Source organism: Melozone crissalis, unplaced genomic scaffold, assembly GCF_028551555.1.
Source record: "Melozone crissalis strain CALT ecotype California unplaced genomic scaffold, PUWL_Pcris_2 ptg000016l_1, whole genome shotgun sequence".
Lineage (NCBI taxonomy): Eukaryota > Metazoa > Chordata > Aves > Passeriformes > Passerellidae > Melozone > Melozone crissalis.
This window is the reverse complement of record NW_026535794.1, coordinates 5692583-5720464: the sequence shown is the minus strand read 5'-3', so window position 1 is coordinate 5720464 and position 27882 is coordinate 5692583. Positions and strand designations below refer to the sequence as shown.

At 39.6% G+C, this 27882-nt stretch overlaps 1 protein-coding gene across 1 annotated transcript; it reads left to right on the top strand.

Moving 5' to 3' along the window:
- Nucleotides 1–592: 592 nt before the first annotated feature.
- On the top strand, nucleotides 593–27847 carry WDR48 (WD repeat domain 48). The gene is made up of 19 exons (XM_054273971.1): nucleotides 593–673; nucleotides 9525–9665; nucleotides 10573–10651; nucleotides 10929–11011; nucleotides 11127–11256; nucleotides 13024–13112; nucleotides 13960–14061; nucleotides 14382–14606; nucleotides 15998–16072; nucleotides 16372–16474; nucleotides 16764–16861; nucleotides 18462–18569; nucleotides 18930–19026; nucleotides 19515–19610; nucleotides 21651–21756; nucleotides 23107–23194; nucleotides 23747–23823; nucleotides 24573–24765; nucleotides 25828–27847. Exons 1-19 carry the CDS (start codon nucleotides 626–628, stop codon nucleotides 25921–25923), a joined length of 2034 nt encoding a protein of 677 aa, XP_054129946.1. The 5' UTR covers nucleotides 593–625; the 3' UTR covers nucleotides 25924–27847.
- The last annotated feature ends 35 nt before the right edge of the window (nucleotides 27848–27882 follow it).

Here is a 27882-nt window from a genome sequence, read left to right as displayed (position 1 = left end):
AATATGCAACAGGCTATTGCTCTTAAGGGTTAATCCTCTGTTAACGTGGGTCCTTTTTCGGGCTTGTGCTGCGCAGAAAACATACCCGGACATCCGTAACTCTTTGTTTCTGTTGTCTCATATTGTCCTAATCCAAATTGTCCAAATTATTATTACTCTAATTATATTGCTATTTTTATAACCATTTTATTATCATCAGACTTTTAAAATTTTAAAAAACAAGCGATTGGCGTTTTTCACTATTACCAACAGCTGAAACCGCTGATTCAGTTTATTCAAGAGGGCCTTTTTTATTTCAACACAGGCCTTTCGCCACGACTCGAGACGAAGCAAAGCCGGACGAACACACCTCAGGAAAATCAGAACGCGAACAGGGACGAAGAAAGAGCAGCAGGACGGGGAAGGAGACAGATCTGACCCGCCCTGGGGCCGGGCTGAGGCGGCGCCTCATGAGGCGGCAACATGGCGGCCACCCCGTGAGGGCGGGAACGGCGGCCACGCCCCCATTGACCACGCCCCCTTGGCCGCTCCCACCCCTGCCGCTCGCGTATAAAAGCCTCGAGCGGGCCGGGTGAGGGGGCCGGCACTTCCGGTCGGACATGACGCCACAGTGTCAACATGCAAGATGGCGGCGCATCACCGGCAGAACACGGCGGGGCGGCGGAAAGTGCAGGTGAGGGCGCGGCGGGGCCGGCACGGCTCAAAGGGAGCCCGGAGCCTAGCGGGCCGCGCCAGCGGCTGCAGGGCGTCAGCCCTTGGGGGTTTCTATGGCAGCGCAGTCGCCTCCTCTCGCACAGCCGCGCTGCGCTGAGGGGAGGCAGCGCCGCACGCCCCCGGGGTCCCTCCGCCGGCCGAGGGGGCGAGCGGCCGCCTGAGGAAGCGAGTGGGGGGAGCTGCTGCTCGCTGCCGAACCGGGCCGGGCTCTGCAGCCCTCGGGAGGCTGAGCTGAAGCAACTCGGATCACAAGCGGCGGAGCACGGGAGGAGAGAGGGAGAACGGTGCCCCCAGACCTGCTTGGGTGGAACGGGAGTTCCCAGCAGCGACAGAGCTGCGGTTCCTGTCTCGGCTGTGTCCGGTGACAGAGTAGGTTTAGGTTAGATAGTGGGAAGAAATTCTTTGCTGCGAGCGTGGTGAGACGCTGAAATAGTTTTCCTAGTGAAGCTGTGGGTGCTCCTCCATCCCTGGAATTTTTCAAGGCCGGGTTGGACAGGGCTCAGAGCAACCAGGTCTAGAGAAAGTTGTCCCTGCCCAGGGCCGGGGTTGGAACTGGGTGATCTTCGAGGTCCCTTCCAAGCCAAACCATTCCATGATTCTGTGATCTGCTTTGCATCATGTTTCTGCTTAGTTTCTGTAAAACATTCTGTCCCTTTGCACTCGTGAGCAAGGAGCAGGGTTGTTTTCTGCTCAAGTTTCAGAAGTATTCCTTTCCAGCTCCAGGTAGCATTTGTTGAAGGAAGCTCATGGCACAGGCAGCCAGGTGGGTGTAGGCTTTCTCAGCACACTTGAGGAAGAATTAAACCCTGTGGTTTGGGCCCAAGTGTTTTGTTGTAACCTTGGTGTAGATTGGAGTTACCAAACTATGTATAAAAACATCAATGCTTTAACAGTTAAAGCCATTAAAATGGGTTTATTTTATGGTTCTCAATGCTTTTCTTCTTGTTTGTGATACTGCCTGCCCTTCAGATGTTTTTACAGCTTTCACTGTGGAAGAGATTTAATGCTTTATCAATGTGCAAAGCTGCCTAGTGACAAGGGCTAGTTTCAGCTGTACCTATCCAGTGGGATCAAATGAAATATTGATTAGGCTTGAAATAGCATTAGGAGCTTTCAAAACAGAGGTGGGTTTGGTTTTTGACATATCATTTATCACACAGAGGAAATGGCATCTTTTAGAGCATTTGGTGTTTTCTGTGGTTGAGGAAAGCACTCTTTCAATTCTATATAAAGAATTCCCTTGCCTTGACAGAAAAAAAACTGGATATGATTTAAAATATAAGAATGCCTGTGCTGTGAACAAGTTTTTGCAGGTTACACCCCTAAGGAAGGGGATTTTATTATACCTTGATATTTGTTTGATGCACTCCTATTTATGAAGTAGTATTTCCCTGACAGCAATAGGCATCAAAGAGCATGCATCATTGTTTCCTTTTGTCACTACTACTTTTTGTTCTTACAGGTGTTTTTGTTCTTACAGTTTTTTTTTACAGGTGGTTTTGTGCTGGTTTATGATGTCTTGTCTGGTCTCATTGTGCTGTGTGTATTTTTTCACCTCATGTAGTAATGACACTGGTGTACATGACACTGGTCTGTGTCTCAGCAGTGCACTGTGATTTAGATCCACGTTGGTTGTGTTTTCCAGAGAAGTTTCCCAGCCCTGGAAGTGCTCAAAACCATCTTGCACAGGGCTTGGATCAACTTGGCATAGTGGAAAGTGTCCCTGCCCATTGCAGGAGGTGGAATGAGAGCATCTCTAAGGTCCCTTCCAACCCAAACCATTCCATGATAAACATTTATAAAGCTTAACTAGAAGCTGGGTTTTTTTCTTCACTCTTATTATTTCACCTGCTTGGTTAGTGACAGGATTTTGTTTGAGTAAAGGAGTTTTAAGTGGCTGTTTTATCCATCAGCTGCAAATGAACAAATAAAACCACTCATGATTTATTTTAATTCCCAATGGTTGAGCATTTAGGATGCTTCCACAGAGTTTTTGAGAGAGAGACAGAGTTGAAGAAATTTATTCCAAACCTGTGAGGATGGAAGAAGAGGCTTTTACAAAAGACACCTCTCAGGCATGAAGGAACATTGATTCATTATGTGGCAAGAGAGCTGGTGGAAATTTATGGAAATCAGAACTATTATTAGCTTGGATGCACCTGTTCTACTGGTAAGCAAAGCCATCCAAAATAGTCAGTTCAGGGTGCTTCTGCATATAATTTTAGTTTCTAATGGTTTAGTCAGAGTGGATGTTTTAGGCCTCAAAATAAATTCTATGCATGGAAAAAGAAAAGAAGTTAAAACTCTTTAAATGGGAGTCAGGCATTTTAAGTGTCCAGTGGCAGGTGTTTGTGAAGCTTAGCCCTGCCTTTCTGAAGGCTGCAGGAGTGAGCTTGAGGGATTTGGGAAGGAGGGAGAATGCAGGGGTGTGTCAGACACTGATTTGGGAAGGAGGATGCAGAGGTGTGTCAGGCACTGATTTGGGAGGCAGTGAGGATGCAGGAGTGTGTCAGACACTGATTTGGGAGGCAGTGAGGATGCAGGGCTGTGTCAGAAACTGATTTGGGAGGGCAATGAGGATGCAGGGCTGTGTCAGAAACTGATTTGGGAGGGCAGTGAGGGTGCAGGGCTGTGTCAGACACTGATTTGGGAGGGAGGGTGCAGGGCTGTGTCAGACACTGATTTGGGTGGCAGTGAGGATGCAGGGCTGTGTCAGACACTGATTTGGGAAGGCAGTGAGGGTGCAGGGCTGTGTCAGACACTGATTTGGGAAGGCAGTGAGGGTGCAGGGCTGTGTCAGACACTGATTTGGGTGGCAGTGAGGATGCAGAGGTGTGTCAGACACTGATTTGGGAAGGCAGTGAGGGTGCAGGGCTGTGTCAGGCACTGATTTGGGTGGCAGTGAGGATGCAGGGGTGTGTCAGACACTGATTTGGGAGGGAGGGAGGGTGCAGGGCTGTGTCAGACACTGATTTGGGAGGGCGGGTGGGTGCAGGGCTGTGTCAGACACTGATTTGGGTGGCAGTGAGGATGCAGGGCTGTGTCAGACACTGATTTGGGAGGGAGGGAGGGTGCAGGGCTGTGTCAGACACTGATTTGGGAGGGAGGGTGGGTGCAGGGCTATGTCAGACACTGATTTGGGAAGGCAGTGAGGATGCAGGGGTGTGTCAGACACTGATTTGGGAAGGCAGTGAGCGTGCAGGGCTGTGTCAGACACTGATTTGGGAGGGAGGGAGGGTGCAGGGCTGTGTCAGACACTGATTTGGGAGGGAGGGAGGGTGCAGGGCTGTGTCAGATGCTGCTGTTGGCCATGTGATGCAGCTTTCAGATGTCCTGGCAGTCAAGTCAAGGTGAAGCTTTCCCAGCAGGTGCCTTGAAGGAGCTGCCCTGGAGGGGTTGCACTGTAACTGCTCTCCCAAAGTTGCTCCTTGCCCAGAATAAATTTCCCTCCAAACTTAAAACAGCACAGAGAATTTTGCCATATAAGGATCAGCATCACTATAATGTGATTGCTTGAATTTTAAAGACGTTTTAGCTTTACATCTTGTACAGAGTAAGAAAATCTCATTGTCCATCCCTGGGAGTGTCCAAGGCCAGGCTGGATGGGGGGTTTGACCAACTTGGTCTGCTGGAAGGTGTCCCTGCCTGTGGCAGAGCTTGGAATGAGTTGATCTTTAGGGTCCCTTCCAACCCAAACCATTGTGATCTTTTTGAACTGATTTTGTCATATTTGTGCACTAAATACTGCAGCTTACTAGATGTGATATCGATGAAATTTTTATATTTCATATATAATAAATGTAAAAATTGTAATTCTGGATATTTATTTATTTCACATATAATGCTTAAGCAAACACATAGCCAGTATGTTGATTCCATTGTAAAAAGATAAAATGAGCTTCTTAATGACTTCCATTGCATTTATTCTGGGGCCTAGATAAAAATTCAAATAGTCTCCTTAATTAAAAGCCATTTTTTAGGGATACATATGCTCCACCAAGATATTAAAGCAATGTTCATTTTTTTCCTTGTTCTTTCACTGCTGCTTATCTCATTCTTTATGCAGTTCAGATCTCATAGAACCCTCCCATGATTTGGAGAAATTCTTTTTTTTTAAATTGCTCACTTAGAAACAAGGAATGAGTGTCCTCAGAGCTCAGCTGGTTACCATTTACTCCATGTGGTTTGGTGGGATGTTTTAAAAGCAGATTTTACCCATCTGTGAAGATGAAGTCTGTTATAATGCATGTAATGTAACAAGGGTAACATGATCCCACACCAGTTGATACAAGTTTGCTGCATGGATAAGTGTAAGTCCTGCAGCAAATTCACTTGGCTTTGTGTGCCAAAATGTATCTGTGGGCAGCAGCTTTATGTCTGGAGCTCTTAGGTGGTCATTAAAATGATTGCTCCTGATCCATTTAGGCTCCTGAATCCCACAAAGTCTTTATGATGAGTGGATGTTTGTTCAGTGCTGCTGTGGAAGATTCTTACTCATTCTGGGAGCTTATAAAAGCTGCAGCAGTGTCCATGGCAAAGCTTTGGTTGTTACTAAATATTTCACATGCCACAAGCCCTGCTCCTCCCAGCCAGTGCTGATCTAAATCCCAATTTTTGCCCCTGGGGTTTGCCCCTACTGGAAAGGGCACAGCAGGGATTGCTCCAGCCTGCCCTGCATGGAGAAAATGCCCCTGAGGTCTCAGAGCCTTCACTTCTGGGGTCTCCACACCCCTTTCCAGGCAGAACCCAGTGCTTTATCTTCAGTGATAAGATCTGTGCTCCTCAGGAGCAAGGTGAATTTTATCCCAGCAGTTTCTCTTCAGCCAGAACTTCACTGCATTTATATTGTTTAGATATGTTTGTGTACACACAGGCTTGAAAATATACTTTGTTTTTATATTTCTTTTATATACTTACTAAATCTAATATTTCTTAAGTCTATGCTAAGTGTCACTCGAAAACCCAACCAAACAAAAAAGCACTTTCACCTTTTTCTCCCCAGATAAGAACATAATGGACAAACACATGTGGGTTTTCAGCAATCTTCCTCTGTTCTTTGTGAATGTTTTGGTTTTGTGGACTTGGCTGTGTCTCCGCCACTCTTACACAAGTTTCAGCTCTTTTAGTCAACTTGCTGTTGCTTTTATTGATACATTTTAAGTTCCCTATGCATTTCAACAGCCTTTCAACAGATTTTGTGGAGCCCCCAATTTTTCCCTCTATGTTAATGTGGAATTAATGCATTTAAGTACAAGCCTGGATGCTTCTGGTGTGATACCTCCCTTTCCAAAGGGTTCCACATGGTGTGCAACAGATGTCTCATGGGGTTGTTTTTAGTTCAGCCACATGTGCTGTGCCTTGTTCTAGTTTTCTTAATACCCAAGATGTTTATTTCAGTCCCAATGCCTGGTTACCAGGCAAATAAATCAATATTTATTATTTTGGATGGGCAAATAAATTTATTAAGTATTTCCAGTGTAAACAGCTGACAGTTACTTGGACATCATTAGGTCTCCAAAATGAGTTGGAGAGTGCATTTTTTGCTGTAGCCCTTTTCAGCTCATACTGTTTTCAGGACAGATGGTTTGCCTTGTCCTTAGCCAGCTGCTCAAATTGCAGTGTTCATTTCAAGTGTTGATGTTGTGTCCTATCAACTTGCTGACCACAGGATAATTTTCTTTGTTTGTCCTTGTAGTATCAGAAATTAAAAATAAGAAGTCCTTATTTAATTTGGATTAGAATTACGTTTATGATTGAAAAATATCTGTCATGGTTTTTCCCCATGACATGGAGGAGGTTATCATTACCTAATAAAATAGGTTATCATTACCTAATAAAATAGAAATTTCTTTTTCTTCCTGTTAGTCCTTCAATTTTTAAGACAATTTATCAGGACAAGTGTACTGTTCCTCCTGTGGACAGTAAATACCACTTTGTAAAATTCTGAGGAGACAAAAATAACTGGTTGAATTCTGTGCACAGTAGCGGTCACTGATGGGAAATTCTGTATCAAGCTCTTTTTGTTGTTTTGCTATATTTTTTGCATCAAAGATCTCTTGTATTTATAAAAGGAACACAAGATTTTAATCTTGTTTAATTCAGTTGTTACAGCAGAGTTATTTTCAAGTTTGTCACAGGGAGAAAGAAAGATGATGTTGGATTTCCTGCTCAACTTCTGCTGAGATCCAGTTCAGATCTACCAGGGAACAATAGCACTGAAAAATATAACCCCTCTCTTTATCCCAGTTCTTTTAAAGTAAAAACAATACTTGCCAAGAGATGTTTGACTGAATTAATATGTGGAAGTCATTAAAGGCAATAGAGGGCAAATTAACTTTGACAATTTCAGTGCTGTTGATAATGAGAAATGGTTGTCATTCTCCTCTGATTGTGTCTCTTTGTGAGGGAAAAACAGCATTTGGTTGAGCTGACTTTAATTTCATCAAGATTAATGCAGACATATGACTCAATTTCCAAAGTCCTGTGAAAGTCTTAATCATACATGAAAAGTACCTTATTTACTAAAGTAAGCCATCATTTGGGAATTTTTTTGCACTTTTAAATATTTATGGCTGTGTTTTTCTTGACTACTTTTAAACTAAAAAGAAGTAACATCATTATGTGCAAAGAGCATCAGCATTATCATGCTTAGGTGACTAACAGAGTTTGACAATCTAACTTGTGAGTGGAATGAAGAGCTCTTAAATTATACCTGAAAATATAACAAATATGGGACATGACTGATAGAGGAGGAACAAATCCAAGAATTGAGGATTTCTCAAAGAATATCCTGGTAGCATTTGGGAAAATGAGAGGTGGAGGGCCCTGCTCATCTTGAGCCTGATACTGTGTCAAGAAAATGTTGTTCTCTCTAATGAATAACATAAATTTAATCTACTGACCTCTAGGTTTGTGTCTTGCTGCTGCCATTTAGTATTTTTAACTGAGTGTTTTCATTGGTTTTAGTCAAAGAGTTTGACAGCAACATGAATTTGATGGGCATCCCTTTGCCTTGTGTTGGAATCATGTTAAACCTTGACTTTTGTACACATAATCTGTGTGTGTCTTTCAGCAATAGAGCCATGATGTCATTAAGCCCAGGTAAGGATTGGCACAGATCTTTCTCCCTGCATCTCACAAAGAAATAATACCTCAAGTGCTTGAAGTGCTTTAACAGAGCACTTCTGTGTGGTTGGTGGTGTCTCCTTTCAGCAGCATCTCTGGAGCTGTGTGTAGGTGGAAACTTGAGCATGGGGAGTGAGAATGTTATGGATGAGTCTGGAATGGGTGAGAGAAGCTGAAAGTATTGGAAATGAGGACACAATCTAAAGCTGGAAGAGCTGTGGTACTAAAAGGGCTGAGAGTGGCTGTCAGAAGGTCTTTAAGAGCATTGAGGATATAATAATACAGTTATGGTGCTGTACATATACAATTATGTATCATGTACATTATTAAGTGTAGTGAAGGACTTGTGGGATGTTAATGGAGAGTGTTGAGGCAGGAGGCTCTTAATTTTGGTCCTTCAGTGTTGGTCTGTAGAGCTGCTGCAGCTGTTTCTCAACCAGAGAATAGTACTGGACATGTGTTTTCTGGAAGCATCGGTGCTCTGGCTGTGCTGCCTGAGCATGGGATAATTTGGTGGAGGTGTTTCCCACATTCACCAAATGGACCTGTCAGCTCTCATGGTGCAGAATCTGAGCTGCTGTAAAACACTTCTGTGATAAGGACCACTGAACATCATAATTTGTTGGATTTATTTTGTGTCACTGAGATCTGATCTGGAAAACATTTTCTTTATACTACTTTAACACAGTTACTGGAATGAAAAATTGATTTCAGATCTCTAGCCCATGACTACTCCTTGTAAGCATTTTCAGAACACTGGTGCTTGTGTATCCAGAAGATTCCTGTTTTCAGCAGGTTTGATTACACCAAGCATGAAATTTTACCTTGTTCTGATTATATTTTATAGAATCTGGGATGATGCACAACTGGCATCTTCCCCTCCTTTTCCCTCAGCTTTGAGCTTTTTTTGTTTGAGGGCTTTCCTCAGAGCAGTGTGTAAATGCAGGGATCAGGAAAGTGAGTGCAGTAGCTCTGAAGAAACTGCAGTGTCTTAGAATTGTATTTACTGAACACTAATAATAGAGACTGTTGTGGCCTTTCAGGGTCTCCTGAAATTTCCTTTTAGTTTTTCTGAACAAATCAATGAAATAACCTTTACACACATTACTGTCAAACATGGAAAGAAAGAAACTAATGGGATAATTTATCTGAAAGAGCACTAAGAGTTTGAGTTTCTTATTATATTGGCAGATAGGTAGTTCTTAAAAATTAGTTTAAAATTAGTAGTGACCCCTATTGAATTTGTATCTGCAGTCTTTCAGTGCTTTGTAAGCCACGGTGACCATATCCTCTCCTTTGTGAGGTTGGGAAATACTGGCATTGCAGCTATGGAAACTGTGGAACCACACTTGGGAAGTGACACACAGACCCAGTGTGTTGTGTAAGATCACCCAGAATGTGCACACACAGCAGGAAATTGAACTGAGGATTCTCTGGGTCTAACTCACCTTAAGTTCAATGATTAAAATAATCTACTGGGCTCCAGCTGAATCTCCTCTGACTCTTCCCCATTTTTGGGAGCAAATGACTTTGGTGGTGCTGAACTCTCAAACTGACAGACAATGCTTGTAAAACTCTTTGTATTTTCTACTCAAGAACCTTACAAAGATGAAATTAGATGCTCAGATTTTATGGCCATGTCAATATCTTAATACCATAATTGGATTTGTGCAAATGTGTTTTAGGTTTCCTATGTGATTAGAGATGAAGTGGAGAAGTACAACCGGAACGGGGTGAATGCGCTTCAGCTGGACCCAGCATTAAACAGACTCTTCACGGCAGGGCGGGACTCCATCATAAGGATATGGAGTGTCAATCAGCACAAGGTCAGTCAGGGCAGCCTCTCTGGCTCTAAAACTACTTTTTTTCCAAGTTATCCTGCTGGTAAGCTGCCTACAGGGCTGTACCTGATGCCGTGTTTTAACAGCTGCCAATTATTGTGATCGCAGAATCCATTTGATATTGTTCGTACTGTGGTGTCTTACATAACTGTGTAGTTCTCACAAAAAGGGTTCTGGGAGAGTGAGTTCAAACAATTCTGCGCTAGGAAACTTTGAACCCATATGCAGGTTGGAGAAGGTACCACAACAGGATGTGATAGTGTCCTGGTTTAGGGCAAATTTGTTAAAGAATCTGCAAAGGAGGGCCCCTCCAAAAAGCAAACCCACACGGCCCCTCTCCCCCAACTGGTTCGGGAAGAATTCCTTGGAGAGAGGTGGAAAGAACCTGTTTATTTCAGGCACAGCACCCCCCAGCACACAAAATAAACAATACCGGATGACACCGCTCTGAGAAAGATGACAAAATCAGAAAGTCTCTTTCGGGGGTGGTTGCTCTGTTCTCAGTCCCTCCGGCGCTGGGGCAGCTGCTGCAGCCAAACGGTGTTCCCGGGTCCCAGTCCGGAGCAGGTTCGAGATGGTCACAGAAACAGGGGAGGAGAAACAGTCCAGGAAGGAATGTGGACTGTTTAGCTAAACTAGCTCATAAGCAGAAGCAAAAGTGAGAGCAGAGAGACAGCAAGCAAAGCAGAAAAGCAAAAAGCAAAAGCAGCCCTATGTACTGCCTGTCTCTGTGTCCCTGATAAGAGAAACCCAAACAAAACTTTCACTCCTCAGAGACAGTCTTAAAGGCACAGAACAGATGAATGGGGATACAAGCATCATAACGTCACCCCAGGACAGATAGTCACAATCTCCTCCATTGGTGATGAGTTTATTTTTTCTTAATTTGCAGCAAGACCCTTATATAGCCTCTATGGAACATCACACAGATTGGGTAAATGACATTGTGCTCTGCTGCAATGGCAAAACATGTAAGTATTTAAAAGTTTCAGAACTGCAGTATTCAGAAACTGTATAGAAGTAAATTATCTGCTGCTTTAATTATTTTGCATCTTTTCTTAGCATGTAAAATTAATTTTTGATGTATATTTTAATTTTGGTAAATAGTGTAAGCAGCTGTTCTAATGAAAATTGAAATGTTATATGAATTGTTTTAATCTCTTTTGAAAAACAAATTAAAGTAGTACAAATATGCTTTAAAGTAATATATAAACCATTAAAATTTAGTCTTTATTCTTTCCAATTTAGTGATATCTGCTTCTTCAGATACTACTGTTAAAGTGTGGAATGCACATAAGGGATTTTGCATGTCAACACTAAGGACGCATAAGGTGAAAAACATTATCTGTAAATACTGTGTGTGATCAGTGCCATTCTTACAATTATTAAGATTTAGACCTCAAAATTATAACATTGATTCATATTGTTCCATTTATTTTATTGTAGGACTATGTGAAAGCCTTAGCATATGCAAAAGATAAGGAGCTGGTAGCATCTGCAGGGCTGGACAGACAGATATTCCTCTGGGATGTAAATACTCTCACAGCACTGACTGCCTCAAATAATACTGTCACAAGTAGGTACCTGGGGAGGGGAGGCAAATGCAATCCATTTTATTAAGTAGCATAACCTGTGAGGTCAGATTAAAACTATGGATGCCTTTTTCTGTCTGTACATAAAAAATGGGCAAGAAATTTGAAAGAGGGGTTTGCATGTATTGAGTCCATTTGTTGTGTTATGTAATAGCTGGAAATCTAGAGCAGCCAACAGTCATGGCATTTAGAATAGAGGACAAGTCTCTGTGAACTGTTTCTCCTGAACTGTGACATGCTGGTTTCTCTGAAACTTGATAGAGCTTTAACTTGGGAAGATTTTAACCTCTCAACCAGCCTTTTATGGAGATGTTATCTTAGCTTATTTGTTCCTACATTTTTCTGTGTTTTGTGATTTGAGGTTGTTTTTTTCTTAGTATAGATGCTGAAGAAACAGGAAGTACAGCTCCTAAAGCAGGACTTGATACATTTGTCAAATCTGTCAGAAGAATAGTTACTAGATAAACTAGACTAAAAAGCACACAGTAGCACAAAGCACTGATTACATATAAGGATAACAGACTGGTGAGATCTAACTCAGTGGAGAGTGGAAGGCAAGGAGAAACTGTAAATTCTACTCATCAGGGTTAATTCTCAATGTCACCCTCATCTTTTAGGAAGTCACCTGTCCTGCTTCTCTCTCCCAGAAAGACATTATAGAATATATATAGAATATAGGGTTATATCCTGAGTTGTAAGGGACTCTCAAGGATCATTGAGTCCAGTTCCTGGCCCTACATGGGACAGCCCCAAAAATCTCACCCTGTGCTGGAGACTGTTGTCCAAATGCTCCTGGGGCTCTGGCAGCCTTGGGGCTGTGACAATGCCCTGTTCAGTGTCCCACCCCCCTCTGGGGGAAGAACCTCTTCATGATTTCCAGCCTAAACCCCCCTGACACAGGTTTCTCCATTGTGACAAAATGTGATATTAAATTATGATATTAGGTTACGAATCCTGTGTTGGAAACTTAGCTCCATCATATAAATAAATCATTGTGGAGTTTCACATTTTTACTGGCCGTGCAGTTTGTTGCTATTCTCAGCCTTCTTGGTATACTGATGGTATGGATTTGAGACTTGATGGAATGCCTGATTGTGCTCTCTAAATAGATGATTTTCATTTGCTCTGTCTGTGCTTTTCTGAGGTGAGGGACTGGTACTTCAATCTCCAAAAAGGGATTAGGCTGGTTGGTATGGAATTCCTCAGCTCTGATGGTAGGTGTGATGCTAAGGAGCTGCCATATGGTTTTCATAAGTGCAGAGGTAGCATCCCTGCTCAAATAGCACATTTCAGTGCTGCAATGTAACTTCTCTGCATTTCTGCTGAACTAGAAGAGCCTTTAATACAAAATGTAGAATTTTACTGTTACTTGGCTTGGAAGAAAAAACCTCTGCACTTAAATCCAAATGCTGTGTGTTACAAGATGACAAAGTGTCATATTGCAGTGATATAAGTTAGCAAGGGTGGCTTGATGGCCCTGGCACAGAACTGTGGGGCCAAAAGGTCACCAAAATTGTAATAACCATAAATCTGAGGGGTTACTTTGTTTTTATGCAGCAGTAGAGTCAGAATTGGAATGGGGTTTTCCCAGCACTATGCTTACTATAGTCTTTCTTAAAGCAGCTATATATGGGGCAGAGTGGCACTATTTTCATGAGTCAAAGAGTATTGAAATACCAGTTTTGAGTCAATAAGTATGGTCTTCAAATAACAGCATTAAAATTGAAAACGTGCATTTTATTTTGAAATAGCTTCTTCCCTGAGTGGGAACAAAGACTCAATCTACAGCCTTGCAATGAATCAAATGGGAACAGTTATTGTATCAGGGTCCACTGAAAAGGTAAGCAAAATTTGGAGGGGTTCGTTTCACTTCAGTTCAATTTCAATATAAAGAGAGAATTTTATTCATTTTCAATGTCATGTCTGTAGCAGCTTTTGTGTTTTCAATAGTGAGGGCAGACACTTCTCTTAAGTGGGAGTGCAAGTGTAGGATAAAAACCCTGCCTCACTCTGAAATGTGATGTATCCATAGAGCTTTAATACATAGGGGAGACAATCAGATCATCTTGTGTAACCCTCTTTGTCAGGGATCATTACATTTCCCCACAAGAGCTCTGATTTTGAGGACACATGACTCAGATGATTATCAAAACTGAAGCAGTTGCTGCAGGTAGGGGAGAAGGTGCCAGCAATTTGCAAAATCCCTGCAGGAGGTGGGAAATGAAGTGAGCTAATGAAGCTCTAGTGTTCCCAAGAGACAGCCCTTGCTCTTTGTTAAGGAAGATAAGATAGACTTAAATCTCTGAGGTTTTTTTTTTTTTTGCCTAATCTAACCTTGAGAGAATTTTATTTCCAAGACAATATAAAACAGAAATTAGGATACACCAGTGAAGCATCTGAGAGGATTCTCAGAAGCACATTTTATGTCCACATCATAGTCCTGTTTATAGTCACTTCCATTCTTTAATTTCTTTATGACAGAAGAAGCCAGAACAAATTAAATTGAAATTAGGAGAAGATCACATGTGATTATTAGAGCTGGATGAGATATAGTTATGTCTGTCTTGTTCAAACATATTTTCAGTGATGAATGTCCACATGTTTGGAATAAGGGAATAAAGGCTCAATTTCTCACATTGGTGGGAAGAATGGTGGTAATGTCATTTATCCAATGTCTGTTCCCATAGGTTCTAAGGGTGTGGGATCCAAGGACTTGTGCAAAACTCATGAAACTCAAAGGGCACACAGACAATGTCAAGGCTTTGTTGTTGAACAGAGATGGCACCCAGGTATGTGCTTTAACCTGAGACAAAGGCATTTTACAGAGAGCAGAAAGAAGTCATTAATCCATTTCAGTGTAATTATTTATTGTCATAGATTACAGATATTTAGTGTTTAAGTGGGGGGAAGTTGATGGGTGAAAGTTGCTTTTATTGCTGTTCATTTAAGTGTGCAGTGGATTTACATAAAATACTGGAAATCCTGATGAGGATTTAGCAGCATTTTAGAGGAAAAATATAACTATATAAATGATTAAATCTTTTTATATTAAAAAATATTTGAAATCCTTAAATAACTGTTTGATTGAAGTGTGCTGGTTGTTACTTAGTGTCTTTCAGGCAGCTCTGACGGGACGATCCGCCTGTGGTCCCTTGGGCAGCAGAGGTGCATAGCCACGTACAGAGTCCATGATGAGGGTGTTTGGGCTCTGCAGGTCAATGAAGCCTTCACCCATATTTATTCAGGAGGAAGAGACAGGAAGATTTATTGTACAGATCTAAGAAATCCTGATATCAGGGTGCTGATCTGTGAAGAGAAGGCACCAGTTCTTAAGGTAATCGAGTTTAATTCGGAGAATCGTAGGATGTGTGAGGTTGGGAGTGATGGCTGAAGATCATCTGGTCCAGTTCTTTGCCCTCCCCAGGAGCACTGGGTGGGTTTTTCCCCCCAGTTTTTCCCCCCAGTTTTCCCCCCCCAGTTTTTCCCCCATCTCCAAGAATGGAGAATTCACAACTTGTGCCAGTGTTCTGTCACTCTCACAGTATAAAAGGATAATTGCATGTTTTCTCCTGCAACAGTGGCTTGAGGTATAAATTGATTACATAATTCACATTGGCTAACAAGTGTTCACTACACCACATCTTCAGCAGATTGCCTCTGTCTCCTAAATTGCATCTGAAGTTTAATTGCCTGAAGAAGATGGATGCCTGGCAGCTACTGAAAATGTGCAAATTTGAATATTACTGAAATGGAATATGCTTCACACATGAGAAGTTTGGTTTATCAGGCTCTAGTACAGTTTTAAGAAATTTTAAGAAACTGAGCTGGCATTGCCAAGGTTTTGTACAAAAGTGGATTTTTCTTAGCAGCAGCATATGTGCACACAGGACTGTTTTAGGATCTGTTACATACTCATGGGAACCAGGAGTAAAGTTGTTTGTGGGTTTTTTTGAACACCTAAGCATGACATTTGCATGGACAAGTCTGAATCTTTCAGAGAGGCTGTTTTTTTTAATTTTTTAGCTGTCTTTTACTTTAGTGACATGACTTTTGAATCTTATATATATGAAGTTCAAAAGTATAAGGAATGTGCAATCAGAACATATGCTAATAGATATGAGCAGCCTGTCTTTCCTTGGGAGTGAATTCTGGCTTGGAGTGTTAAGATAAAATCCTGGATACATTAATTTAATTCTGGAAAAGTCAGGATGTGACATTTCAGTTCAAAATGGAAAATGAAAGTGCTGGTCAGCTGTACAAAGGTAGAAGAGGCCTCTAACCTTGGCTACAGTGATCTGAGAAATGTAATTTCAGAGCCAAATGTGTAAAATTCTGATTTTTCTTTAGTATAGAACTTCTTACATTCTCATTTTAACCATATGAAGTGTCTAAATACAATGTAATTGAGAAAATACTGTACAATGAAACTGTCCATTAGGCAAGATTGCATCATACTGGAAGGATCTCTACTGTGTTAATACACGTTGCATGTTATTGCCCATGTCTAGAATTCATTTGTTGAGTATTTGTTATAATTCCTCTTGATTTTTCAGAAGTTTCATCTTAGTTACTTTTCATTTAAACTTTGTATTTCTGCAGTAAACTGAAAGCAGTGCTGTTTCTGAGATACTCTCAATTATAGGAGTGGCTCTATACAATGCAATACAAATTATCAAAGGGAAACTAAGTTAAGCATGACTGAATTTTTTTTTTATTATTATTTAGATGGAACTGGATAGATCAGCTGATCCTCCTCCAGCACTTTGGGTAGCAACAACTAAATCCTCTGTGAATAAATGGGTAAGTGATACATTTTACAGTCTGTGAATACAATGGAGTAGTCATGGGATTTGGATGTACTGTGATGTGTAAGTTTTCTTTAGAATAAATCATAAAATACTAACATTGAAATTGCTCAAAAGGTATGAAGCTTTGAATTACTTTCTTCTGTGTTTATGATGCTTTGGAAATAAATTATATTTCTTGCAACTGGATAGTTAACATCTAAATAGCAGCATGAACTGGCAGTTGTTACTCATAGATAAAAGCAGAGTTTATAGATGATTATGAATGTGTCATTATTTTCTTTCTTTCTTTAGACTTTGAAGGGAATCCATAATTTTAGAGCTTCAGGAGATTATGATAATGATTGTACCAATCCCATACCACCCCTGTGTACACAGCCTGACCAAGTTATAAAAGGTAAACAGCTGTTTTGCAGAGGAAAAAAATCTTGTAAAATCTGTTCTCTTTAGCACAAGTGATAGAGCTTTAAGATTGCCTACTATGATTGCTACTATGATTTCAACCAGAACAATGTGGTTATTGTCTATCCACTGTTGGTTACAGTTAAAATCATGTTTAAACCTTGGTGGTATCCAAGGTTTACACAAAAGTGAAAGCAAAGAACAGCATATGTCATGTCATGCAATTTGAATGTGATATTAGAAAAAAATGACAGTAGTAACCTTAATTCTTGTTTGTTTGCCAGGGGGTGCTAGTATTATTCAGTGCCACATTCTTAATGACAAGAGGCACATATTAACCAAAGACACAAATAATAATGTGGCATACTGGGATGTCTTGAAGGTAAGGATGTAATTTCAGATTTTCTACTGTTGGATGATTAATTATTTTGTGCCACTTTTTTAATCTATATATTTTTAGTGTTTGAGATTTCTGTTGTAGAAAGTCAATCATTTTTCTGTCTCAGAATATCATGCGAGGTTTGCCTTTTGAAAAAGGAGGGGGCATTTCTGAGCTTTTTTTGTAGCTTTCCCAGGTGAGGTTGATATCTGCATGCAACTGAATTCAATCCAGTATTGTCATCTGCATTCTCCTGAAGTGCAGACCCTTGAATTTTTTCCAGGAAATAGTAATGTATGTTTTGATGGGGTTTTGTTTCAAAGGGGGCTTGTGTTTGCTGGTAAGTCAGGAAGGCAGGAAAATGAGCAGAAGGAAGCCTGGCTGCTGCCTGGTGTTGCCTGGAGAGACTTTGTGTGACTTTTCTTGATGTTGATTTACCCAGTGATTGCTCAGAGGAGAGGGGAAAGAGTGCAGAGAGAAAGGACTCAAATCCCACATCAGTGAGATGGTCAGCAATTTATTCTCTGGCAAAAGCTTGTTTAAATTCTAAATATTTTCCTTCTTGAGCTATGCAGTGCAGCAGCCAAGATCAGTAATGAGGTAAAGCATGCTTAGCCAACTTACTGAGTTGTTGACTGAAGCAAAAACGAAATTAAGTTGGAGGACATAGATTTATACTAAAAATTATCTAGATTTTTTTTTTTGAAAAATTTTCTTTATTTCAGTCTGTTTTTAAGTGTGCAGTGTTAGATCTCAGGACCAAAGTTAAATGCTAATGGTAATTTTTACCTTCACTCAAGTATTTTTTTCTTAGTGAGGCTGTGAGAAGTGTCACTTGATACATGTTTAAATACATATTCACTGTAGAGGTGAGATGATTTGCCAGGTCAGTGTTGCTCCCTGCACTTGAAAGCTGAGACTTTATTGAGGATGCTGGAAAAAGAGAGGGAGGTTTTCCTACCTGAAGCTACCCCCTTCAGTCTTTGCTTCCTGTAACTTTTCCTGGATTTTGAGAGAATAAATTCCAAGTTTACAGTCCTTAGTGTTTGCCTAAAACAAGTAGTTCAGGATGACTTTGCAAGTGGATTATAATAATTTGGATTTTAACAGAATTACTTAAAATAAAAGTATGAAAAGACCAGAAGTAAAGCATCTGCACAGAAATTCACTCACTGCTCTTCCCATTGCAGTAGTTGAGCTGAATTTGTTACTTGATGTGCTGAAAATACTGGTGTTTGATGGATTATTGAAATATTGGTACTGATGGGGAGAAAAAATGTCATTAGTATTAGAAAAGTATTAGAAGACAGCAGTCTACTCTGTGTAGGGAAAATATTTTCTAATAACCTGAAGTAACATTTCCAGACCTCTATACTGGCTTGATTCCCCTACCTCAGAGATAAATGAAGAATAAAAATTACTTATAATATAAATCACTGTTTGACTTTTTATAAAAGATTTAACCTTTAACTTGGATGCTTTTGGACTGCAGTGCTCAGGGAGAGATCATAAGTCACAATCATTCCAAGTGTGTGTGAAAATCAAGGAAAAGTCTTGAGGTGTTGATATCACTCAGTACTTGTACTTTTCCTTTGGTGAACAGGCATGTAAAGTTGAAGACCTTGGGAAAGTAGATTTTGAAGAAGAAATTAAGAAGAGGTTTAAAATGGTTTATGTGCCAAACTGGTTCTCAGTGGACTTGAAAACTGGGGTGAGATACAGCTCCTGCATCTGTTGCTTTAATGTCATGTTTCACATTTTTTTCATGTATTGTTTGTTCAAAAATATTTTAGTTTGTTAACTTTAGAAGAACATTAATTGCTTATCTGATGGATTAAATTTATTTTCAATTAAAACAGCAAATTTTATTTCTTAATAATTGGAGTAACATATTTTTTAATTCATTTGTGGTACAGTCCAGCAGTACTAATTATGAATTAATACAGTTTGGTAAACAAAGTGTGCTGTCATGCTTTCAGAACTTCTTTGATTTATTGGAGCAAAGTTAGAGATTTATAGACTTACTTAATCCCAAACAACTATTACATTTCTCATGGTCTTTTGCCAACAGATGTTGACAATTACTTTGGATGAAAGTGACTGCTTTGCAGCCTGGGTTTCAGCAAAGGATGCTGGATTTAGCAGTCCTGATGGTTCTGATCCAAAATGTAAGTTTTAACTAATAATAGTGGTTTATTTTAACAAAGAAGTCAGAATAAATTCCAATATATATGTTTTGAAGTATTCCAGTACCACCTATGTCAGTATCTGATTGGATTTTGAGGCTTTCTTAATAATAGATTCTGTAGCATATTCTCCAAAGAAAAGTATTTCCTTTTTTTCTGAAACACTCATCTTCAGGGTTTACATTTAATTTTGTTTTAAATTTTCAAGATGCAATAGGGAAAAAGTAATTATAACCTAATGTAGAGAATGTTAAAGCACAGGAGTGATCCAACAGCAGGGATTCTAAAATCAGCTTTTCCTGAAAGATTGTAACATGCAGCTCCCAGATTGTGACAAGCAGATTTCTGTGCCCATAAATAGCTTGCTTTGGGAACAAAACTCATGGGGAATTTTCAGCTGTGGATCAAATGGACAATATTATATTGCCCATGGTTTTTTATGTGATTGAAGCCTCACTGTGTGTTGACAGTAAACCTTGGAGGGCTTCTGCTACAAGCACTTCTGGAATATTGGCCTAGAACACATATCAACCCAATGGATGAAGAGGAAAATGAGATAAACCATGGTCAGTATTTTAATATTTTCTTTTTTATTACATTGTTTGTTTATATGTTTCTTTAATAGATACGTTTGTTGTCTCACACCTTTCTCTCTGTCCATTAAAGACTTCATGTTTTTTAGCACTTGTAAATGTGCTTTACACTAGAAAGTGTGTTGTATTTCTGGAAGTATCATCCAAAATCTTCCCTCTGTCTGTAAAAAAAGTAGGTGAATAAATGATTCTGAAGTTACAGAGACATGATGAAAAATATTGATGAAAAACAATTACTGGCAAACTGAGGCTTGACTTGGAAAAGAAACACTAGATAATGACAGGAAATAGCAATAATTCAGTTATCCAACATTAGCAAGTATTCTCTTGACATAATTCCAGTTTTCTTCTAGGTATTGTGAACAAAATAAAAGCTTGATTGAAAAAAATACATTCAGTGTAATAATACATGAAGTAATTCCATAGAGAAGGCCTTAAAGTGGTGTTTAAGGTAATAATGCCAAGCCTAATCAGGCCTTAGATGAAAGCAGTGTGAAATGTAAGGTAGAGGCTGAATTTGGCAAAATAAGAGACTCTGTAACTCTTGAGTTGGAAATCAACTCAACCCAGGTCAGAGTTAACAGAAATCTCCTTTTTGGTGATTAAGAAATTACTTTCTATAGATGGGTGATGCAATTAAGAAAACTGCATATTCAGCATATCACTGCTTTGTGACAGGACTGTGCCAAGAATTAGTTGCTTTCTTCTGTCAAAACTGGCCTCCAAGGAGGTTTAGAGCTCTTGGCAGATTATTCTGGATCCAGCTGCTGATTCTCAGACTGTTGTGTATTGGCAGTTTGCAGCTTAGATCCAGACAAGGTTTGAGAAGTGTCACTCACAGGCTTCTGTGGTGTTGGATTATTGCTGCTACACTGCTTGTTCCTGTGTGGAGTTGTGGATTAGTGGAACGTTTGGAGTACTCCAACAGAATATTTTCTTTGCTGTTCCAGAAGAAAAAAAATTAGGAGACTGGCACTGAGCAGTGGCTTGAGAAGGTGAAGTGTACCTGTTGGGCACTGGCATTTTTGTAGAGATACAAATTTAAATAAACACAAATTATGTGCAGTGTTGTTCCTCTCAATTGTTCAGAGAAGTGTTATGGAAAAAAATCTTTCAAACTATAGGATTTTTCACTTGCTGTACCTTCAGTACCCTTTCCAATACAGATTTTCTTTTTTTGTTTCTTTGCTTGTTAAAATTTCTGACCTTTCTTTGCCTACATAAGTTTCTGGTTAGAAAGTTGAGGAATCATTCATCTCACCAGTCTGTGCCATTAAGAAATTTAAATGTTGCTTGAATTGAACACAGTAATGAGGTGCTACAGTGTAATGGAGATGATTTTTCCCAAGTGCAAGTCAGGGATCCAAATTCTTCTACATTGTTTCAAGATCCCTACTGATTGGAAGCTGTACTGCTCAAGAGGTCTATAAATAATGCTAATTTTTCTTTAATCTTGTCCTATCCACCTGATATAGAATCAGGTTTTTCAGTCTTTGAAGACCCTATTGCTGTAATTAGCTATAATAAATTGAGTTTATCACACAGGAAGTTCAAGGCACTGTAAGTCTGAGCTTTTCTAGTACATTGTTTTGACATCTGGCAAATCCAGGTAGAAGAGCAGTGCAAACAGCCCTTCAGAGTTCTGTACTGTCACTCTAGAGGGCAGAACAGTCTTGTCTCAGTAGAGTCTATTTAGTTGATTCCTAATTTTACTATTGTTCAGTTTGACAAAAGAAATGGGGAAAAAAACTCATAGGGTTTTGACTCCTGAACTTTATTTTCCTTTTTTCACAGGCTTTTGAAATAGGTCTGCCACAAACCTGTATTGATCTTTTTACTCTCTAGTGGGTTTTTGTACACTTGCTGTATCTTGGAAATGGGGATTTTCTTGGTTTTCATGAGGCTTATGATTTTATGAATTTACAAAATGCACCTGCTGTAGGTGGAATGTGTGCCCATTTTTAAGGCCTAGTGCAGTCTCACTGCTGTTTTATGTGCTTTTTTTCCCAACAGTGAATGGGGAGCAGGAGAACAGAGTCCAGAAGGGAAATGGATACTTCCAAGTGCCACCACATACACCAGTTATTTTTGGTGAGGCTGGAGGACGCACTTTGTTCAGGTATAGAAACTTTAAAATATAAATTCAGTGACTGAGCAATCCCTTTCTTAGTGCAAGCAGGAATGTTATCAGAAATGTTCTTTGGTTCTGTTTGTACATTTAAGACATGTCATTGTCCCGCTGAGCATGTGAGTTTGAGCATCAGCAAGGTGTGGGGTTTTAGAGCAGTAAGAGTTGTGTATAGTCCTTAGTTGTGTGTGATATTTTTGAGTGCCCTCTTTCTGCAAACTGATAAATTAAACTGTGTTTTAGAATGAAATTGTGCTATTTTAGATTGTGTGTTGTGCTGATCTCTGAGGATGAATTATTCAGGAGCTGCTACTCACTAGAGAATTGGCTTCTGCTCCCAAAATTAGTTGATAAATCCAGTAGAAGGTCCTAATCTCCCTGGCAGGGAGGAACACAGGTTCTGTATTGCAATGTGTGTACTGGTTACCCTTCTATTTCTTCTTGTTCTACATTGAAAAACCCAGCTGTGATGTGTGATACATCAGAGACAGTTTAATAGTGCTGCAAAACAAGTGCTGAGCTTGCAAACACTGTGAATTGTTTGATATTACTGAAATAGTGGATTTTAAATGTCAGGAGTGGGGCATATTTGATATGTTGGTTTTGTTTCCCAGGCTGAACAGGCCCCAAATGATGTAATTTTTAGTCAGTGAAACAGGGAAAACATTTTCAGCTTGGAAAACTGACTTTTTTTCCTACAGTATCAATGTATTTATGTTGTACCTGGGGCTTAGTATTTGCCTGCATTCTGTTCTGGTGGATCTTCCCTCTTATGCAGCTGCTCCTGCTCCTCAAGGGAACACTGGAAAGGCCCCATTGGAGAGAGCAAGCCACATTATGGGACCTAAAAGGTGGCTTGCAGGACTCTGACCAAATACCTCATTGCAATTTATAAAATGAAATGTGGCTTTTTTGCATCATTGCATGTGCACATTTCCTAAAACTGGTTTTATTCTTTCTATCAATTGAGAGCTTAGCAGATGCTTTATATGCAAAGCTCATTTTTCTCAAGAGGAGAGAATTGCTTTATGCCAGGTGCCTCTCCCCTTCTCCTGACAGTTCTGCACTTCACACACAAACATAACACAATCCAGAGCAAAGTACTTTTATCTATTTTCTGTGTCATAGCTGTAGTCTCCTGAGATCCTACTCTCTGTTTCTGGGATCTGTCTTCCTACAGCTCCTTCTGCTCTTTACAGAAAATAAATAATCTCTTCCCCAGTAAGTTCATGATCCTAACAGAGTTCAGGCCCTTTTAATGGGCAGAACCTCTCCTGAAAGCTTTTTAATGCTAATGGCAATCATTGTTGTTACAATAAAGGTTATTTCTGTGTGTCTCAGGTTGCTGTGTCGGGATTCAGGTGGTGAAACTGAATCCATGCTTCTTAATGAAACAGTGCCACAATGGGTAATTGACATCACTGTGGATGTGAGTATTGGGCGTATAGGTTTGGCTTCTTTTAGGTTTTTTTAAGATGTAGTACGATTAACTTTGCAGCATCTGAAATGACATTTTAAATCTTTGCTGTGTTTGTATTTAAAATAAATGGTCTCAAGGTCTGTAATCAAGACCCTTTGAGATGCATCATTTTTTGATGTTTCTAGTTAAAGTACCTCTTGCTCAATTTCTTTTGACAGGCTGTCTTAGATAAAGAATTCAAAGTCCTGTGCATAATTGGTATCCTTTCCTTGTGAGGAACTCAGGAATAGAGAATACACTTCATATTGCTGCTGCCTTTTGATACTATCTAATTGCCTTTGAAATAAATGATAATTTATATTCAAAAGCTAGATGATCTATGCTTCATCTAAATTGAAGTGTCTCAGGAGTATGAGTAATTTGGAATTTAGCTGTGGTGGGGATGTTGATTAGGAATCTCTCATGAGTTTTGATAATTAGGAGCTGAATATACTTCACATAGCAGCTGCTGCAATAATGGTTCATCCTAAATTAACACTTCTGTAACTTGTTTTCTTCTAGAAAAATATGCCCAAGTTCAATAAGATTCCCTTCTACCTCCAACCTCATTCATCATCAGGGGCAAAAACTCTAAAAAAGTAAGTAATGCAAATATGACTTATTAACATTGAATATCCAAATTGCAGGAAAAAACCTTCAAGCTCAAGGGGAAAAAAAAACCAAACAGCAAAAAACCACCAAACCAATTCACTGATTTTTCCAGAGAATTGTTTTGTGCTTGATGGATATGTAGAAGTTCTTAGTCATTTAGCAGCATTGCTCTAAAGCTCTAAGTTATATCAGAATATTTAAAAGCACTGTGGATTTTGGTTCACCAGGCAGTTGTTCAAGTTTAGGCTAAGAAATGTCTATGAAGTGCCTGCTGAAATGGCACTTTGTCTTTTGTGGTATTTAATCAGAAAACAGATGAATTTATAGATTGTTGCTCTGTTCAGAACCACAGCTTTGTTTCCTGTTGCTAACAGAGATGAATAATTGCTTTTTGAAAGGAAAAGGGACAAAAACTGCCAGTAGGGAATGCAAACGAGTTTGCCAGTCACATGATCTGTAACTGGGAGCTGGGTTGGTTAGAAATCAATGCAGATTTTTATCTGGTCTTTTGAATATCTCAACTCCTTTTTTGAGTTATTTGCTGTGTGACTCTTTGGCTAAATTGCTGTTATGATCATGGCATTCTGGATGATCCTGATAATTTACTACCAGACAATATAAAGATGATCTCTATGTAGCTGCATATTTTGCGACAGCTAAGGAAGGTGTTGTGAAGATAAGAAATACAGGTTTTTTCTCAAGTTTTTTTCCTGACAAACTTCTCTAACTGCTGCAGAGACCGGCTGTCAGCCAGTGACATGCTTCAGGTGAGAAAGGTGATGGAACATGTGTATGAGAAAATCATCAACTTGGACAATGAGTCTCAGACCACGAGCTCCTCCAACAATGAGAAAGCAGGAGAGCAAGAAAAGGAGGAGGACATTGCTGTGCTAGCAGAAGAAAAGATTGAACTTCTGTGCCAGGACCAGGTAAGTTCCCTGCGATCAAAAGCAAGCTCTAGCAGTAAATTGTTGTGAATTTTTGAGTTCTGAGCTTGAAATATGCTACAGATTACCTGTTAACTTTAAAACTAAATAAATATTTTGACAGTGTTAACTTAGAGCTGACACAAGTTTCTGACAGATAGGTAGATGAAGGAGTTTCCACAATAAACCTGTTTAATTTGGTCTGGCATGGGGCCCTTACAGAGTTACTTGCTCATAGTCAACAAATGGCCTTAATACAGTTCCATAGAGTTGTATTTTTAGCATTTCTTGAATGTTTTGAGTTCTACCTTTTTGGCAGTTTGCAAAATTGGTCCAAAACCACTAATTGCCTAATAAGTGTAATGGAGATTAGGCACTGAGGCCGTGGTTGTGATCTGAAGTTACATGTTACTCTGCTAAAATCCTTCACTAATGTATCTGGCTCAGTTGCTAATTGAAAAATCTGAGCTTTTGCATGGTGTGGTATTTCCATGGCAGGAAGGAATTAATCTGACTGCATGTTCTTAGAAGGCAAATAAATTATTTTATGGTATTGTATTGTATTATGTATGTATTGTATTGTATTGTATTATATTATACTAAAGAATCCTATACTAAAGAATAGAGAAAGGATACAAACAATAGTATCCTTTGGCTTAAAAATGATACTAATGATACTAATACTAATGATACAAGGGTACTACAAGATACTAATGAAAAACCTGTGACTCTTTCCAGAGTCCTGACACAGCTGGACTGTGATCGGTCATTAAGTTAAAACAATTCACATGAAACCAATCAAACGATGACCTGTTGGTAAACAGTGTCCAAACCACATTCCAAAGCAGCAAAACCCAGGAGAAGTGGATCAGATAATTATTGTTTTCATTTTTCTCTGGGGCTTCTCAGCTTCACAGGAGAAGAAATCCTGGTGAAGGGATTTTTCGGAAAATGATGGTGACAGCAAGGCTTATCTTGGTATCAGTTTGGTTTGCTTTGTTTTTTTTTTTAATTTCTGCCAGCCTAGCAGAATTGTTGAGTAAAAGCTGCCTTTTTGCTGTGCAGGTTTTGGACCCCAACATGGACCTTCGGACTGTCAAGCACTTCATCTGGAAGAGTGGCGGGGACCTGACGCTTCACTACCGCCAGAAATCGACGTGAGGGCAGCGCGGACCCAGAGCAGCCATCTCTGACCTGACCTTGCTGTGCTGGTTCCAAGAGTAGTTCTAGAGCAGCCCTGAACCCCTAAGGTAGATGAGACTTCTAATGCCTCAGTATGGATGGGAAGTAAACATTTAATTGAAGTGACTAATAGACCTGTAATATAGAGGAAAAAAAAAATCTATATGACTTAAACTAAAGTCTGTCCTAGTCTCAGTCAATGAGATGGGAGGTCCCTGAGTGGTTTGTGTTGTGTGAGGTGTACAGAGAGTGGATGATAACCCAGTGCAGACTTTTGCTTCCTCCTTTTGGCTTTTGGTTTTTTTCCAGAACATAATCCCTCATCTGCTCGTGCTCGGTATCAAACAGGTTTGGCCGTGTTAGTCACTGTTCACAATGTAATTAAGAACTGCACACGAGGTATTTTTAGTACATTCCATTCATAAAGTTCCAGCAATGATTTCTCACAGGTTACTTAAGCATTTCTACCACTAAAAGAAATTTGGAAAAGAAAACACCACAAAATAGATGTTTCATACTTGAATGAATGGGCCCATTTAATTGCAAACCAAGGGTTAACATGAGAATTGTTTTAATTGCTTTAGAGCTGTTGACATGCAAGATAAGAACACTAGAAAAATATCAGAGCAATGTGAGTCCAGTGATGCTGTGCATCATAATAGAGTGAACGTGCTTTGCAGCAACTTAGAGATTTTTCTTTTTCTAAATATATATCACTTCTTCCTGCACTGTGTCCTAGGTGTTTTAAAGACATACTAGTCTAATTTTTGGTAACTGTGCTCCAAAAGTATGTGACATTCTGTTAAAACTTCAAACCATTCTGATTATAACTTCATATGTTTAATGTTAAACTTAAAAAACTTCTCAGCAGATTTCATATTCATGAGATAAAAATATTGATTCTTCTTTTCTGAGGTTTTATATGCAATTGTTCTTTTGTTAGAGATTTATGCAGATCTTGTTTTCACTGCTATTTCTAAAAATCTGTGACTGTCATAGGCTCATGGTAATCTTTTATAGAAGTTTAACTTATTGGGGGGAGGGAGGGTAAGGGCCTTTCAGCTTTTTGTGAGGAAAATGTGGGGATATCCCAGAAAACCATTTGTAGCCAGATTTGAGCAAATCACAAATCCTCATAGAGAAATGGTTTAAAAATTACTCTTGTCTGAAGCAGAAGCACAAGTGCCTTCAAGGGGCAGTATAATATTGGAGTTTCTTCAGGAGACACATGCTCTAGCCCTTCCTGTATCTTGTGATCAAGATTTAGGTTGAGGCCTAAGGAAAGCTCCAATAAATTCTATTACTGGGATTGTATTGGTCAGACAAAAAGTGAAGTATTTTTCATCAGGTTTTATTTGAAAGAATAGTCAAAATAGAGTCAAAATAGTCATTCCCTTCTGCACTTTAAACCCAGCAAAACAAATTCATTGCTTAGACAAAACCATGGTTCAGAATCAAGCTAGCATGTCTTTTCCCATCTTTTGAGAATCAGGTTCAGTCTGCTATCCCCATTTCTGTGTATGCTTAGTTTGACACAATTGTGCTTTAACTGCACATTTTTAGTGCTGTTTGTGAATTAAATGGTTAAACAGAACTGTAACTTTTATTGGTAATCTGTCCTGACTTGTATTTATTACTAGCAAGGGTCTTTGTCTGTTCCAATAGGCACTGTTTGAGTTATGTTTTGTTTCCTGGTTGTCTTCCTGTCCTATTGTATACGTTGGAGTTGCTCACAGTAATTTTTGTTTGAAATCAGCCCAAGGTTGTAACTTTCCTTCTGTTTTTTTCTTTCTAACCATCCCAAAACACAGTAACAGGAAAGATTAATGGAAGAGTCTGCAATGCCAGAAGGGTAAATGATGTTTCACAGTTGTATAGAATAAAAGGCTTTAGTTAAAATATTTTCAAGTTGTTTTGTGTACTAGATAAATTGTGTGA